Consider the following 16,643-nt stretch of genomic DNA (forward strand, 5'->3'; position numbering starts at 1 on the left):
AAGCCTGTGCCCCCATGGTGATCAAGGATGTCGCTGCTGTTCTGCCCGACCCTGAGCGCTGTGTTTAACCAAATTTACCACACGAGGCCGCCATTTAGCTAACTACGGTTAGCTCGGCCAACATGGCGGCCGCCCTCAGCGTCAGCCCCGCCTCTGCCCGCACCCAAAATGGCGGCGGCGGAAGCGGCGTTGCGGACCGGAAGCAGCGGCCGCAGAGGCCGGCGTTGGGGCCGGGCCGGCCATGAAGCTATGGCGGGGCCCGCTGAGGGCGGTCCTGGCTCTGGTGCTGCTGCCGCTTCTTACGCCTGCGAGCGCCATGGAGCCCATCAGCCTGGGGCTGGCGATCGCGGGCGCTGCCGCCTCGGCCCTTACCGGCTTCATCTCCTACCCGCGGCTCTACTGCTACTTCAGGGAGTGCTGCCTCCAGAAGCACGACCAGCGCGCCGCCGCCGGTGCGGGGCCGGTGCGGGATGAAGGGTGCTGGGGGACGAGGGGGGATGAGGGGACTTTGCGGGGTGCGAGGAGGGCATTGGGGGGTGCAGAGACTCTGGGAGCCAGGCAGGGCCTGTGTGTTCTCCCCGTGTGGCTCCAGCTCGGCCGGCCCTTGGCGCGGGGCTGGCAGCCTTCACAGCCGGGTGGGTGCGGGACCCTCCGCAAAGGAGGCGGAAGCTGAGGGGAGCCCTCTCCCTCCTCGCTGCTGCTGATGTTCTCCCCATCCAGCTCTGCAGGAGAATCTGGACAAGAAGCTGTTCGGGCAGCACCTGGTGAGCAAGGTGATTGTGAAGGCCGTGAAGGGCTTCTTGAACAACACCAATGCCAAAAAACCTCTTGCCCTTTCCTTGCACGGGTGGACTGGAACAGGGAAGAACTTTGTCAGTAAGATAGTCGCCGAAAGCATTTATAAAAGAGGTCTGCAGAGTAAATACGTCCATCAGTTCGTGGCAACTTTACACTTTCCTCATGCTCACAGCATCAATCTCTACAAGGTAAGAGGGTGCTGTGGAACCCATGGGGCATGGCTCTGCTGCAGTGACTGCTGTATTGAATTATAAATGCTACGGCATGAGCAGTGCTAGAAATGTAGATGTTATTTTATGCAGTAAATTGTAGCTTGTGCTCATTTTGGAATCTTCTGTACAGAACTGAGTAAATCCTAACATACATCAGACTGATACTCCTGTGAATGTGAAGGGGTTTGTGTGTGTTTTGAGCCTCTCTTTATGGTTAATTTTTATGCTATACTTTGGTTAGAGATGTGACTGACATGAGTGTGGTTCAGCAGGTCTCCATGGTTAGGTGACATGGTGACCTCCAGGTGTGTCAGGTACCATGACAAGCTGGAGCTTGCTCTCTGAGGCATGGTTGTGCTTTTCAGCTTTGCTGCACGCTGAACATTTCATTTAGTTTTTCTATGGATCCATTTCCCAGCTGTAAAACAAAACCAACAAAATATTCTGTTGTCAGAAATGTACAGAGGAATGTATTTGGAATGGTTCTGTCAGTTTGTAAGTGTCAGTGCAGCTGTGTAGGCAGGGGGGTATCATAGAATCATAGAATAGTTAGGGTTGGAAAGGACCTTAAAAGCATCCAGTTCCAGCCCCCTGCCGTGGGCAGGGACACCTCACACTAGACCATGTCACCCAAGGCTCTGTCCAGCCTGGCCTTGAACACTGCCAAGGATGGCGGAAACCCATTCCAGTGCCTCACCACCCTTACAATAAAGAACTTCTTCCTTATATCCAGTCTAAACTTCTCCTGTTCAAATTTGAACCCGTTACCCCTTGTTCTGTCACTACAGTCCCTAATGAAGAGTCCCTCCCCAGCATCGTTATAGTCCCCCTTCAGATACTGGAAGGTTGCTATCATGTGGAATGATAGCTGAGATGCGTGTTTTCGGGGGGGTTCTTGTTCTAACTTTGTTAACAGCAGAGTTTGAATGAGCACCACTGTTTTTTGTAGTATTGAATGTTCCTATTTGGTTTATGTATGTTAAAAATGAGAAGAGGATTGTCTACAAACCAGATTTCTAAATGGAGGAAATACCCATTTCCTCTTTTTTTACAGCTTTATGCAACTGAGCAGTTTTAAAACAAAATGGATCATTTTCTGCTTTTGTTTTAAGGTGAATACACTTGGGAATCTTGCTGCCCAAGGCAGTAGGGAGAATTATTGGTTCTTATCCACAGTACACCTAATGGCACCTTCCTGTGCTGCCTCTGGGGTTCAGAGACTGATTAAACAGTGAATATAAAAAAGCTATGAATCATTGTAAATGGTCAGAGCAGTTCTCCTTCATCTGCCAGCAGATCAACCCTTTGGGTTTCATTTTGGTTTGGGGGTGTGTGTGTGTGTGTTTGTTGTTTATTTGTTTTTCCAGTTACTTCATTGTTGACCTTAAATGTAACACTTAAGTGAGAGAATCTCCAAATACTATAAAGCATTAGCAGTATTGTGTTTTAAGAAGGGCTCGTAATTGTCTTCATTTAAACTTCTGAATTATTAAAACACAGGGCTGAGAATTTCTACTTCTGCCAGTGACTGCAGCTGCAGTTTCTCACTGGTGCTGTTCAGGTAGTAAATTCAGTATTGCTCATAGCTTTGACACCTAAGGATGTTTAGACCAAAGTGCTGACAAAAGTAATCACCTTACTTGTCAGGGCTTTGCTTTGTGTTGCTGTTCCTCGGTGTGCCCATCCTGTGTCCTGCTGTTTTTTGTTTTTTTATTTTTGCTGTGTTTAAAGGACTATGTCACAATGAGATTTCCTGCTTGTCCCAATCCCATCTCTTGGTGTCCTAAAATTTTTCAGAACCAGCATGAGATTTTGTTAAAAGTTTTATTTATAGTTTTTAACCATGTTTTAGTCAAGAAGCCAAAGCTGTTAAAATTACAATTGAAATCACTCAAGACAAAGGTCAATACACAGAAGTGCTATTTTCTATCTTTTCAACACAAATTCTTTTAGCATCTTTCATTGTCGTGCCTCTCAGGATCAGCTGCAGTCGTGGATTCGGGGAAATGTGAGCATCTGTCCTAGATCACTCTTCATATTTGATGAAATGGATAAAATGCACGCAGGACTCATTGACTCCATCAAGCCATTCCTGGACTACTATGAGCTTTTGGATGGGGTGTCTTACCGGCAAGCCATCTTCATATTCCTCAGGTATGAAGTAGCTTCTCAGGTTTGCTGTTCTGTACACTTGATGCCTTTTAAAGCTACCTCCAGCTACAATCTTTGTTTTCTCTTTACTTAGCAATGCAGGAGCTGAAAAGATAACAGAGGTGGCACTAGATTTCTGGAGAAATGGGAGGACAAGGGAAGATATACAGCTCTCAGATATCCAGAATGCGCTGTCTGTGTCCGTCTTCAATAACAAAAATAGTGAGTAAAACAGGGATTGCTTTGAAAGTGGTAGAAACAAAAAGGATGGGCTTCATTTAGCTGCATTTTTACAGCTCTGGTTTCTACTTGATGTGGCCCCCAGTTTTTGGCTAGCAGGGAGCCACAATGCAGTTTTGGGGCCTACAGTCAGCTCTTGAGATGACATGAAGCTCTGTGTACGCCTTGGCTACTGGAATGTTTTCTGTCTGTTGGATTGTATGTGTTGGGAGAAGTCTATGCTGTGCATTTTTTGGGCTAAAGGGAAAGCAAAGAGAAAGCCTGACAGTAAAGCTAGGGCTGATAAATCTTTAACATATAAAATACTTTATTATGGGGAAGCCACTTCCTTGACCCCCAACCTACTTAAGCTGTCTTGCTCAGTCTGTTAAAAGCCTTCTGGTAGCTATTTAGGAGTAGCAAGCTGATATGCCAGCCCTGCTGTGGGCAGTCCAGTGCTTCCTAGGTTTCCTTGCGCAGGACTTCTGGTAAAAAGCGGGTTTTAACATAATTATGCTCTAAAATTAGCTTTGGAAGCTAACTTTTTTCAAAGGTTAGATGCAAGCTTAAAAAAAGGAACAAGAAAGCTGGTCTGGGAGAGCTGATAAGAGATAGAAAATCAGTTCTTCTCTAGCCTCATACTCTCACCTAGTATGAGGCTAGCACTGGGGTGCAAGGCTTAAAGGCATTCCGTCAGAATTCATTCATTCAGCTCCAATGGACCACTTTTATATGTATCACCAAAACTTTATGCACAGCGTACCACGAGAATGAGCTTGTACTTGGACTTGTGCGTTATAGGGCCCTAAACCACAGGTGAATTGTTACTGGTATGTAGCAGAGGGTTGTGATACGCCTTTTGTTCCCTGCAACCCGTGGTAGTGTGTAACTAGAGGAGTAGTAGCAACTCCTTTCTCTCCCTTTGTAGGTGGATTTTGGCACAGCACCTTGATTGATAGAAATCTCATTGACTACTTTGTTCCCTTCCTGCCTCTGGAATACAAACATGTGAAAATGTGTATCAGGGTTGAGATAAAATCCCGTGGCTACGCTGTGGATGAAGACATTCTAACCAGAATAGCGGACGAGATGACCTACTTCCCCAGAGAGGAGAGAATTTACTCAGATAAAGGCTGTAAAACTGTGGATGCAAAGCTGGATTATTACTATGACTTCTAACACTTTATTGCTACAACCTGCAAAGAAGCAAATTTAACTTAATCACAATGTGGAGAACCTGGGACATTTCATTTTTAAGCACTTTTTTAACGAAAGGAACATTACTTCTTTCCTGGTGTGTAAATAAGTGGCAGTGCCTCTGCATTGGTATTTTGTCACTAGTCACAGCTCCCAAGGTACATCAGCCTTGTGTTGTCAAGGTAAGAACAAACTGTGTTGTAAGTGTGGGAGTCTGTGTCTGACAGTGCTGAATCATGTGTCAGTCATCAGAGCCGTTTGCAGACTGTTGGCACCTATAGAAGGATGAGACTATGGCCTAATTTTAATTGGATTTTGGATTGATGTGGGTGATCTCTAGACAATATTGAGAATTTTAATCAAAGTTCCTATGTTTGTGTGTCAAGCCAAGCATATGAACCTGTTTCATGTGAATAGTGTTCTGAGGGTGGATTTAATATTACAAGGAAGTAAGTTAAATTCCTGGACTGCCACATCAGCCTAGTTGGTTCCTGGTTTTGATTACTTTTTGATCTATAACGTTGTTCACAGCATGCTTGCCCAAGGGTGAGCTCAGGTTTGCTTTCTGACTGGTGAGTCAGCTGCATGGAAAGGGTGTATCTTAACAGGAAACATGTACAGGTGGATTTTTACATGAAGGAAATGGAAAAGAGGTTTCTTCACCTACACGTAGAATTTGGGGACAGCTAGCACGGTTTTGCCTTTTTCATCTTCATGCAATACTGTGTGCCTTTGAGGCAGGGATGAAGACAGATCCAAAACCAAAAGTGAAATGTGTCAACTGAACTTAACTGCAGAGAGTGCCAGACTTCTTTTTGAGTATGAGCACTGCATAGACTTTTTGTTTTCAAGCCAGTTTCTATTAAAAATAAACTTTTCTCATCATAAGTGTATTTCTTAGGTACCTTCTGGTGTCCTTTGCATTGAGCAGTTTATGTTGATTTTGCACAAACTTACTTGTTGAGGAAGAGCATGCTATGTTTCTGGCTGATGTATTCAGCTGTTCTTGAATATAGGTATGTCCTTTCTTGAGTTCAGAGGGAATAGATATGAGGAGGAGATGTGACCCTTTGCTACCTGGCTAAAGGGAAACAGGAAATTTGGAGTGGAAGCTGCACTTCTAGACCATTGGTACTAATTACCTGCAAATGCAGGTGTTTTGTAGAGGCAGACCTTTTAGGTGTATGTGTGCTCAGCAGTATCATAAGGATGAACTTGTAGACACCAGTTCGAACCCTTCTTCTCTGTCTCCTGCTCCCACTGTGATACCCCTGGCTGAACACCCTGCAGGCTCTCATTGAAGCCACCCACATTTTCTGTGGCAGCAGCTTGAAGTTTTCTCTGCAAGGGGGAAAAGAGAGGCCAGTAAGACTCCGACTGTCCAGTTCTGCTCTGAAGTTGTGTAATATGTAAATTATCAGTCTTGGTATTTGTCAGCAAATGAGTGCTTTGAACTTAGGTATTTATCTATTTCTTTGACATCCTGCAAATAATTACAGCAAATAATGGAAAAAAAAGCAGATGTGGAAATTACAAACTTTTATTACTGTCTGGTACCTTCTCATCAAAACCAGTAATTCAACCAAGCAGTATTGTGGCTCTTTTAGCATTAAATATTCTTAGTTCTGCTTTGTGTTCCTTTGCAGCATCAATACCAGCATCTGACATACATTGATAGCAATTATTTTGTTATATCATAGCTCTAGATGGCTTAGGGTAGATTGAAGCATACTCTAGAGCATGTAGGAATGATGCTGAAAGAGTGGAGAGTGTCTTTGCTCTCTCTTCCATTCTTGAAGACAGCAGACCTGGTTAGGAGCATCTCCATTTCAGTAAAGGAAATTTGTGTGCCTGAAATCACTCCCAGATTTGGTCCTGTTGTTATTCCTCCCCTTTAGACAGTATCGTTTCAAAGCTGAGGTCCTCATTCTGTCTTTCTTGCTATGACTGGGTAACTTTGGGCATTATTAATAGTTGTTGTGGTTTAACCCCAGCTGGTAACTAAGTACCACACAGCTGCTCACTGACCACCACCCCTGGTGGGATGGGGAAAAGAATTGGAACAAGGTAAACCCCACAGGTTGAAATAAGAACAGTTTCATAACTGAAGTAAGTGATGCACAGTACAATTGCTCACTAATTGCTGCCTAGCTAGTCCCTGAGCAGTGATCAGAGGTTCCCAGCCAACTCCCTCCACTTTTATATGCTGGGCATGACAAATCCCTTTGGCTAGTTCAGGTCAGCTGTCCTGGCTCTGCTCCCTTCTGGGTTCTTGTGCACCTTCTCACTGGCAGAACATGAGAGACTCCTTGATACGGAGCAAGCACTGCTTAGCAACACTAAAACATCAGTGTGTTATCAGCATTGTTCTCAGACTAAATCCAAACCACAGCACTGCACCAGTTACTAAGAAAAAAATTAACTCTATCCCAGCTGAAACCAGGAGAACAGGCCACTTGAAACTGGATCAGACAAGAGGAAAATGTCAAATAGGGGAAAGGTCTGATCCCTAGGGAAACAGTGCATTGGCCAGGCAAGAGCAGCTGAGCAGTCACTGAGATGAATTCTGTTCTTACCAAAGTCCAGTCCAAGAAACTGCTGCTTTAATTCAGCCTTCTTCTGCAGGGAACATTCCTGTGCTTGTAAAATGGGCGTCTGTGGTTAAGATACAGCAGTGTAGTGAGGGCTGTCTTGACAGGGGCAGCCTGGCCCTAGCTACTCGTCTGCTGGTGCCCTGGGCCAAGCTGTTGTGTGTACAGAGTGGAGCAGTCACAGTGCAAAGTCCTGATGAACCAGGCAGCTTATGCTTCCCATGTACACTCCTTTTGCATCGTTATAGCACAACACATGGTTCACAACAGCATGAACAACTGACTGTTCAGTGAGGTGTCAGTTGTTGCCAACTGCTGTACCTCACTTGAATTAGGCCGTTATTTACACACTGACTCTTTCAGTGCTAGAGAGGCTGCAGATGCTCTGGCCCATGCTTATCCTGTAGTTCCATCATATCTTTGCCAGCTAGAGAGGTGAAGTGCCAGCTTGAATGCCAACTTCCCAGATGCAGCACAGAGAGGAGGAATGGTTAAACAAGCTACCTGAGGTATATTTGTCCTGCAGTGCCTGGCAGGTAGGAGTTATCTGTTAGTAACTACGAAGCAGAGACTTTAAGGCTTTTTCATAGGTTTGTTTCTTCTGAGCTGTATTTAACTGCTGAATTCCTTACTGTGCTGTCAGATGAGTCAATGTTTTCATATCAATAGGCTATCTGCTCATCTATTGTTATAAACAAATTTTTAAGGAAGCTTAATAGGAAGCTGCAGTGCAGCTGGTTGAAAAACTGCACAAACTAGTACTTTAGCTGAAAATTGATTAAACCAAGAGAGAAAAGTGACTTAAGATTTATTCAAACTATACAGTAGTAATACTTAATGTTTTGAAATTGCACAAATATTTTGTATTTGGAGTAACTGAAACTGGATGCAGCATGTGAATCAGTTAACAGGCAAAACATGATCCATGAAAAGCAAGAGTCCAACGGCCCAAGGTTAATGGCTACCTAGCTTTGGCTCTGGAGATTGCATCAGTGTGAGCAGTTTGCCAACATTTGACAAACTCCACATGGGGTTGTAAAAGGCAATTGACACTTTAATTGTAATGCTTAGCGTAAATGCTCTCTGTTGTAATTTGAATTAACATAATAGCATTGAGAACTGTAAGTTCTGCATCATATCTTCAAGGGAGTTTTAAGTACCAGTGAGGGAACACATGCTGCAGCACAAAAATAGCCCAATCCCTCATATCAGTTTAGAAAACACACTACAATCAACAAGCGATAGGCACTTCTGTCTTGCATTACAATACTTGATCCACAAGTGATGATGAAAGAGTTAAAGCTTGCAACAGTTTTAAACTTCAGCTTTACCAGTGGGTGTAGGTTAACTCAGTCTTTCCAAGCTTCCTAACTCCCCACCCTTCCACACAGACATTCTTTAAAGTTAAAAACTTATATAAAACTTGTTACCTACTGAGGTATGGGATTGTGGATTGCTCCCATTTCCCATACTCCCTTCTCTGTGGCTTTCCAGGAAGAGCTTTCTATTGCTGTTCCTTGTACTTCAACATAAAAATACACATTTTAAAGTAACTTCTGCCATGAAAGTGTCTTCCAAGCAACGTGAGAGTAGTGCTACCCACTCCTGGGGCTACTAAGTGCAGCTGGGAGTGACTACTAAAGATCTTGCAGACTTCAGGCCCAGAAGCCCACATGCAGATTTACCTGACAAGCTGTAACACTCAGATCCTCAGATTTTTCTGATTATGAACAGTAGGCTGGTCTAGGACATTGTAGCAGTGGGATCCCTCAGATGGGTCCCTCTGCTCAGGAAGACCACACAAATTCACATAGCTCCTTTACGTAAAGAATATAAAGTTTCTTTTACAATTTCTTTTTGTCTAAGCAGCAATCCACCTTCCACCACACCATCTTACTGCAATGCATCAAGGTGTTCACCCTTTCAGACACTGTCATAGTCCTGAACACACCACACATCCCTTCATTTCACTAGCCCATGACCAAGACAATGTACAAGGAAGGGAATATGACTGCCTGGAAGAATTTCTCTGTTCTCCTTTGCTCTTGTCTAGTTTTTGTGAAAAGAGGAATTAAATGCTTAATAATCCTAGCACTTGGAAGAATAAAGCAGGAGAGACTGCACCCAGTGCTATGTATGTGACACACTCGGAAATTCTCTCTAGATTAAAAGGAAACTAAAGGGGGTAACATCTGGATACCAGTCAGTTCAGAGATGAACAGTGGGATATTCAGTGCCAGGTTGAACAGGGCTTTGAGCAACCTGGTCTAGTGGAAGGTGTCTACTTGTGGGAGAGGGTTGGAACTAGATGAGCTTTAAGGTCCCTTCCAACCCAAACCATTCTGTGATTCTATGTTAAGTTTAAAAAAAGAACAAACCACAAAATACAGCTTCAGTTAAAAAGCCCACACAGCACACTCTGGTATTTCACCAAACTCCCTGCAACAGTAAAAAAGCGTAAGTGCAAAATCATAGATTTCCAAAAGCTCTGGAAATGCTTTGGAGTCCTGACAGGTACTCAACCCTTGGCTTTTGTATCTCTCATCACAATGTCTTCATGAATATCCAGCTTGGCCTGTACAGTCTTGCAGCCTTTATCAGAGTAGATTTTCTGCTCTTTTGGGAAGAAAGTCATCTCATCAGCCACTGCTTGAACGATGTTCTCATCAACAACATAGCCACGGGCTATCATTTCAGCCCTGACGCACATCTTCACATGCTTGTGCTCCAGGGGCAGGAAGGGGACAAAGTAGTCAATGAGGTTCCTGTCAATAAGGCTGCTGTGCCACAGTCCACCTGGGGAGAAAAACAAGCATAGGAGGGAGGTTCTCTAAACTTGAACCTGCATAAGAGAGGATCCACAGGGCAATCTGAATTCAGTTTGTCTCAGCCACTGCCTAAGGAAGAAAAGATGCCCATTAGCTGGAGGGCTCAGACTGACTGTACCTCACAGGTGCCACTGCTACCCTTCAGCATGCATGCAGAGCAACTTCTGTGCTACTTCACTGGAGTGAAGGGCAAAAAGGGTGCAGGACTAGAGCACTGTAGGAAGATGAGCCCAGAGAAAGTAGGGCAGGGTCAAGGTAGGCTGCAGAAGATTGCAGAGATGAGCCCTGTGTTACAAGTAAAACAAATTTCCCACTTTCTGGGAACAATGACTTACTGTTCTTGTTATTGAAGACTCCTACAGATAACATGGGCTCCAGGTCTTTCAGCTGAATCTCTTCCCTGCGCTTTCCACTTGCCCAGAAATCAAGAGCTGCTTTATTAATTAAGTCACCACCTGCATTGCTGTTCACAAAAGGAAAACATGGTGAGTACAGACACAGCTGAAGCAGCATTTCTTTTTCAGCTGGTTACCCACATTACTCATCTTCCTGATGTCAAACAAATCACTGAAACAGTGCAGCTATCCAAGAGAACCTCCCCAAAATGTGAACTCTTGTATGATCTGTGCTCTGGGCCCGGCTCATGAGCGCTGCATGCTGCAGTGGTCTGCCGCATGGCATCAGACCTGCTCCACTACAGTCACAAACCATGCTCATAGTGCTCCTCTATGTCTTCACAGAGAGGGTCTTCACTCCAGAGTGGTTCTTTTGCTGTTCTTTGAAGGAGGTCCCATGGGAACATCCTTATCACCGTAAACACAGATTTAGCTCAGGATCTCAAAATGACTGTATAGGTGCTACAGACCTGAGGAAGATGAAGATAGCTTTCCTGTAGGACACCCCATCAACCTGCTCGTAATAGTCTAAAAATGGCTTGATGGCATCGATGAGACCTGGATGCATTTTGTCCATCTCATCAAAAATGAAGACAGAGTGGGGACAGGCACTGACGTTGCCCCGAATCCAGTTCTGCAGTTGTTCCTGGAAGAAGAGGTTGAAAAACACTGAAAAATGAGGCCTCTTCCAGATGTACTGTGAGCTGCTTGTATGTGACAGACACTAGGGACACCCTTTCAAATGTCAGCAACCGATGCTCACTGGTTATACTTTTTCCTGAAGAGAGGACCATAAACTCTGTGACTGATCCCTCTGACATCCAACACTGATTTTAAATGAGTTCTTTTCCTGCTCACAGAGGAAAGACTTTCTAATTGTTTCTGCTTAATGTATGCAAAGACACAAAACCCAGGATTAGATGGGAAGTCTTGTGATGAGAAAGCTTCTTTTTGTTTGTTTTAAACAAATCAGTGCTTCGTCTTTCATACAGAAACCCTACGTAGCAGTACATCACTTTTGGGTACCTTCAAACATTAAAACATGAAGACTGGAATTCTCCAATATCAAGGAATGAAGTGACTTGAAAAATGTCTCATTCAGGCTACAGTTTCCCATTGCACAAGGTGTGGTGGATTGACCCAGCAGCAGCCAAGCACCCCAGCAGGATGGGGGAGAGAGGACAAAGAACAGAAGTGAGAAAATAATGGGTCAAGGTAAATACAGTTTGATAGGTGATGGAAAGAAGAAAAAGACAAGCAAAGGGAATCACACCCCTGACACATGCAGACCAGTGCCCAGCCAGGGTTAGAGCCAACATCTCTCACTTTTTCCTTCTTCTATTCCAGGTTTGATTGCTGAGTGTGACAGCATATGGTATCAAATAACCCTTTGGCTGACTGGGATTAAGTTGTCGTGGCAGTGTCCCCTTCCCAATCTTTAGTACACCCCAGTTTGCTCACTTTGAGTGGAGGAAAAAAAACAAGCTTTGAGGCTGTGCAAACACCATTCCATAACAGCCAAAACACAGCTGTGTTATCAACACTGTCTGAGCCACAAACACAAAACATGGCTCTGCGGGGGCTGCTATGGACAAAGTTACCTTGATCCCAGCCAGGCAGGATTCTTCCCTAACAGCAAGCATAGCAGAAATCAGATGGCATTAGTGACAGGGCAGCACCAGGAAACTGCTCTCACTTTCGATCCCCTGGTATTTCGGTGCCTTTCACTTCCTGGAGGAATTTCCCCGTCCACTGCTCTTGAGCATCAGCTTTGGAAATACCCAACTCCAGCTGCCAGGCATCTGCGGGTCATTATGCAGCACAACCCCCCTGCCTTTAGGGACAAGCTAACAGGATTACCTTGTGTCCCTCCTCACCTTATAGGTCTTGACTTGGTCGTGGTGAGGGAAGTGCAGGGTGGCCAGGAAGAGATGGACGAACTTGCTGCGCAGGCCGGCAGGGTGGACGTGCTCCGCCAGGATCTGGCTGAGGAAGTTCTTGCCGGTGCCGGCCCAGCCATGGAGTGACAGCATCAGCGGCTTCTTGGGGCTGGGGTTGTTGCTGAAGCCCATCACTGCCTTCAGCACCACCTCCTTGGCTAAGTGCTGCCCGAAGAGCTTCGTGTCCAGCTGCAACTTCAGCGCTGAGGGGAGAGGGAGAGCTCAGCATCGCCTGGCCACCAACGGGAGCCGGTCACTGGCCACACAGCGGGCGAGCTCAGCAGGGCCATTGCTGGGCACGGGGCTCAGCCCGGCACGGCCACTGCCAGGCGCACCAGTGACCGGTTACTGGCAGGGCTATGAAGCCCAGCGCGGGACCCCCCCGCCCCGGCCCCGCCGTACCGGTAGCGTTGAGTCGCCGGCCGGCGCTGGGGCAGCACTCCACGTAGCTGCAGTAGAACCTGGGGTGGGACAGGTACCCGGTGAGCGCCGAGGCGACGCCGATGGCCAGCCCCACGCTGAGCGGCTCCAGCGCCGCCAGCCCCGGCAGCAGCAGCCCCAGCAGACCGACCACCCGCAGCATGGCGGCTCCGCGCCTTGCCGCAGCACCGCCCGCCGCCGGCTGTGGGCGGGCAATCCCCGCCCTGCCCGTAGCCGCCGCCGCCATCTTTGTGATGGGCACGGGCGGCGCTCGCTGCCCTGACTGTGATGGCCCGGCGGGTATGACATTAACAGCAGGCTTGGGAGGTGCCATGGGGGGACCTTAACGCTCTGATACCTTATAGGAGGATGGACAGAGGAGGTGGTGGTCTCTTCTCCCAAGTAACCTGCTTTCCTTCTATGACAAGGTGGCTGCCTGGTTGATGATGGCAAGGCTGTGGACATTGTCCATTTGGACTTTAATAAAGCATTGGATGCTGTTTCCCACAACGATCTCCTGGAGAAACTGGCTGCTCATGGCCTGGATAGGTGTATGGGTAAACTGGCTGGGTGGCAGAGCCTGAAGAGTGGTGGTGAATGGTGTCACGTCTAGTTGGTCACTAGTGGGGTCCCTCAGGGCTGGGTATTGGGGCCAGTGTTGTTTAGTATCTTCACTGATGATCTGGATGAGAGGGCTGAGTGCACTCTCGGTAAGTCTGCAGATGACACCAGATTCGGTGGCAATGTTGATCTGCTGTAGGACAGGAAGCTCTGCAGAGGGATCTGGACAGGCTGGATCGATGGACTGAGGCCAGTTCTATGAGGTTCAGCAAGGCAAAGTGCCAGGTCCTGCACCTGGGTCACAACAACCCCATGGAACGCTCCAGGTTTGGGAAAGAGTAGCTGGAAAACTGCCTGAGGGAAAAGGACCTGGGAGTGTTGGTCAACAGCAGCTGAACATGAGGCAGTTTGTGCCCAGGCAGCCAAGAAGCCAGCAGCATCCTGTCCTGGCTCAGCACCAGTGCGGCAGCAGGACCAGGGCAGTGATTGTGCCGCTGCACTGGGCACTGGTGAGGCCGCACCTCGAATCCTGTGTTCAGCTCTGGGTCCCTCACTGCAAGAGAGACATTGAGGTGCTGCAGCGGGTCCATCCTGGTTGATTCTGTGTGACGGCATCAGCAGCCTCGGGCAGTGACGTGGAGGAGCTTCGTGCCCTCCTCACCGCCTGCATCACCTCAGGGCAATCTGGGCTCCCTCGCTCCCCTCAGATTGAGCCAAGCCATGTCCCTGTGACCCCACTCAGAGCCACACAGGCCCCATCTTGTGTGCCTGTCCCTTCCCTCCACCCTGCCTGTGTCCTATGAGACACTGGTGCAAATGGCACTCCCAGTCCCGTGTCACAAGCATGAACCTCCTCTTCCCCTGTCCCCATTGGTATCTGGAGTTTCATGTGCTGTTTGGAGTACCTATTTGCACTCAGAGCTCTCAGAATTACCTGGGTAGAGAGGTGCTGGCCAAAGACTTCTTGCTCCAGCTACTGAAGGAAAGAGGGGAGGGCAGAGTCAGAAAATACCATATTATTAATCCGTTTGTGTTTGGTTGCAGCTGAATGGCCATCAGGGAGAACAACTGTTTGCTGCCCTCCGGCCATGACAGCATTGTGAATTGGCAGAGAATCCAACCGAGGAACAGACTCATGAATGAGACCCTTGGTGAGACTTATGGGAACCAAGCAGTTTGTATGAGATAGGCAGGAGTTCCAGTGGTCTTGTGGCTACTGCCCTCTGTAAGGTCCTGGGATGAAATCTAATGTGTTTGCAGAGACTTGTTTACTGCATGTGCCACATTCTGATTAACTGGAGGTGTTTATGTGCCATCTAGCATACCTCACGTGTATAGAAAAGTGTGCTTCTCTTGCTATATTGAGTTCTCTTAAAGAAGTACCACAACTGGTGTTTCAGTGGCTAAATTACTAGAAAGCAGCCTGTTTGTAAGCAGCTGGATTCAGAGCAGGTAGGAGGTGATGTACTGAAGTACCTGGAGGCATACAGGTCTCCGACAGCTGAGGATTTGTTTTGAAGTCCGTGTCCCAGCTCTGAAATGAAGCAATATTTGTAATCCCATGACAAAGGGAAGGGAGATTCCAAGTGTCTGGATCAGGAGTTTATGGTTAAAAGGTTTTGTAAGCTCTTTTTCAGACCATGCAGCGGCTCCCTGCAGGCAGGGTGAAACAGCCTTTTCTTCCCCAGTCACTGGGGACTGCCGGCCTGCTTGTCTCAGGGAAGTGAAGCAGCATGGTTTGAACCTAGACCTACCACTAATTGCTACTCATTAAACACCTATTACAGGCAACCACCAACCTGGGTGTGAGATATCACTGTGTGGCTGTCTCAAGAAGCTGTGGGATTATTCCATTAGCTCTTATTCTTGAATTTTGCCTGTGTCATGGTTTAACCGCAGCCAGTAACTAAGCACCACACACCACTTAGTGTCCCTCTTGCAGCAGGGTGTGGGAGAGAATCGAAACTCATGGGTTGAGATAAAGACAGTTGAATAGGACAGAAAAAGAAGAAAATAACAACAATAACAATAATAATTAAAGAATTAGAATATACGAACCAAGTGATGCACAATGCAGTTGCTCACCAGCTGATGCCCAGGAAGTTCCTGAGCAGCTCAACCAGCTTTCCACCCAGTTTATGTAATAAGCATGACCAGCAGGATCATCTTGCCTGGTATAAGAGGACCTGATAATTCTGTAAAGCCAAGACAGGCACAGAAAGATAGGGAGGATGATGAAGAAACCCCAAAACACTGCTTGAGATGCCTTTGATCCAAGCTGGGATCCAAGTTCCTGTACCATCAGTTGAGCAGGCTTATGCTGCATTTAGGGACATGATTTAGTAGTGTACTTGGCAGTGCTAATGACTGGACTCCATGATCCTAAAGGGTTTTTTTCCTACCTAAAAGATTCTATGATGTTCTGTGGTTTGGAGTATCCCTTTGGCTTGTTCAGTTCAGCTGTCCTTGCTGTGTTCCCTCCCAACTTGTTGTGCCCCTCCAGCCTTCTCGCTGGCAGGGCAGCATGAGAAGCTGAGAAGTCCTTGACTTAGTATAAACACTACTTAGGAACAGCTAAAACATCAGTGTGTTATCAACATTTTTCTCATCCTAAATCCAAAACCAGCACCGTACCAGGTACCAGGAAGAAAATTAACTCTAGCCCAGCCAAAAGCAGGGCAGACTGCTTCTGGCAATAGAGACTGACACCAGCAAGGAAAATGCTCCAGTCCTGCCATGAGAAGCGGGGTACATGACCACCTGTGGGATAAGCAGAATTAGATTAGTACAGTCTTTGCCTTCTAGAACCACTGTGGACAGTAACTCTGATCTTCCCACAACCACTCCAGAGGAGGCTGGCATTAAAAGGGAAGCCCTCACCACCAAGGAAAGACTATCACTTGGCTCAAGGTGCCTTTGCCTTACGTGAGAAGTTCAGTGTGTCCTTCCAATCGCAGCACTGCAGGAGACTGCACTTCAGCCAGGAGTGAAGGGAGAGGAGCAGCCAAGTGACAGGAGCACTCCCCATGAAGACTGAAGTGCTGAGAGGGTCCAAAGCTGGCGTCAAAGTGGGCACAAGAAGAAAGAACACAGCAGCGTTCAGGAGCTGCATGGTGGGAACTAAAAGCCAGCCTGGCTCAGCAGGAAAGGAAAGCAAAACAGAAACTGCAGAATAACTTCCCAGAGCATGGGGCCTGAGGCTGCTCAAGAGGATGGAAGCCAAGTCTCCTGTAAGCTGGAGGTGTTAATGAGTTAGCAGACTTATCGCACTATTCCTTGAGAACTGACAGGATTGTGGACAGGGTATTGCTGCATGGGTAGAGTGAGAGTT

The 16,643-nt window shown here is 46.8% G+C and overlaps 2 protein-coding genes across 3 annotated transcripts; one reads left to right on the top strand and one right to left on the bottom strand.

The window, feature by feature from the left end:
• Positions 1–234: 234 nt before the first annotated feature.
• Positions 235–14,499, top strand: LOC308227710 (torsin-1A-like; the record flags this gene model as incomplete). 2 transcript variants are annotated; one of them, XR_013958123.1, is made up of 6 exons in its annotated part: positions 235–463; positions 721–986; positions 2,989–3,164; positions 3,256–3,383; positions 4,309–4,759; positions 14,357–14,499. XR_013958123.1 is itself a non-coding variant. In XM_080630521.1 (5 exons), the coding sequence occupies exons 1-5, from the start codon at positions 242–244 to the stop codon at positions 4,557–4,559; spliced, it is 1,032 nt and encodes a 343-aa protein (XP_080486647.1). In that variant the 5' UTR covers positions 235–241. The 2 variants fall into 2 exon arrangements, 1 of the variants encoding a protein (XP_080486647.1); XM_080630521.1 differs by lacking the exon at positions 14,357–14,499 and having other exon boundaries at positions 235–452; positions 4,309–4,559.
• LOC308227709 (torsin-1B-like) lies at positions 9,678–13,485 on the bottom strand. Its single transcript, XM_080630520.1, has 5 exons — positions 12,734–13,485; positions 12,269–12,534; positions 10,862–11,037; positions 10,332–10,459; positions 9,678–9,964 (listed from the first exon to the last, which is right to left on the bottom strand). The coding sequence occupies exons 1-5, from the start codon at positions 13,083–13,085 to the stop codon at positions 9,687–9,689; spliced, it is 1,200 nt and encodes a 399-aa protein (XP_080486646.1). The 5' UTR covers positions 13,086–13,485; the 3' UTR covers positions 9,678–9,686.
• Positions 14,500–16,643: the final 2,144 nt, after the last annotated feature.

The sequence above is a fragment of the Psittacula echo genome, assembly GCF_963264785.1.
Source record: "Psittacula echo genome assembly, chromosome: 16".
NCBI lineage: Eukaryota > Metazoa > Chordata > Aves > Psittaciformes > Psittacidae > Psittacula > Psittacula echo.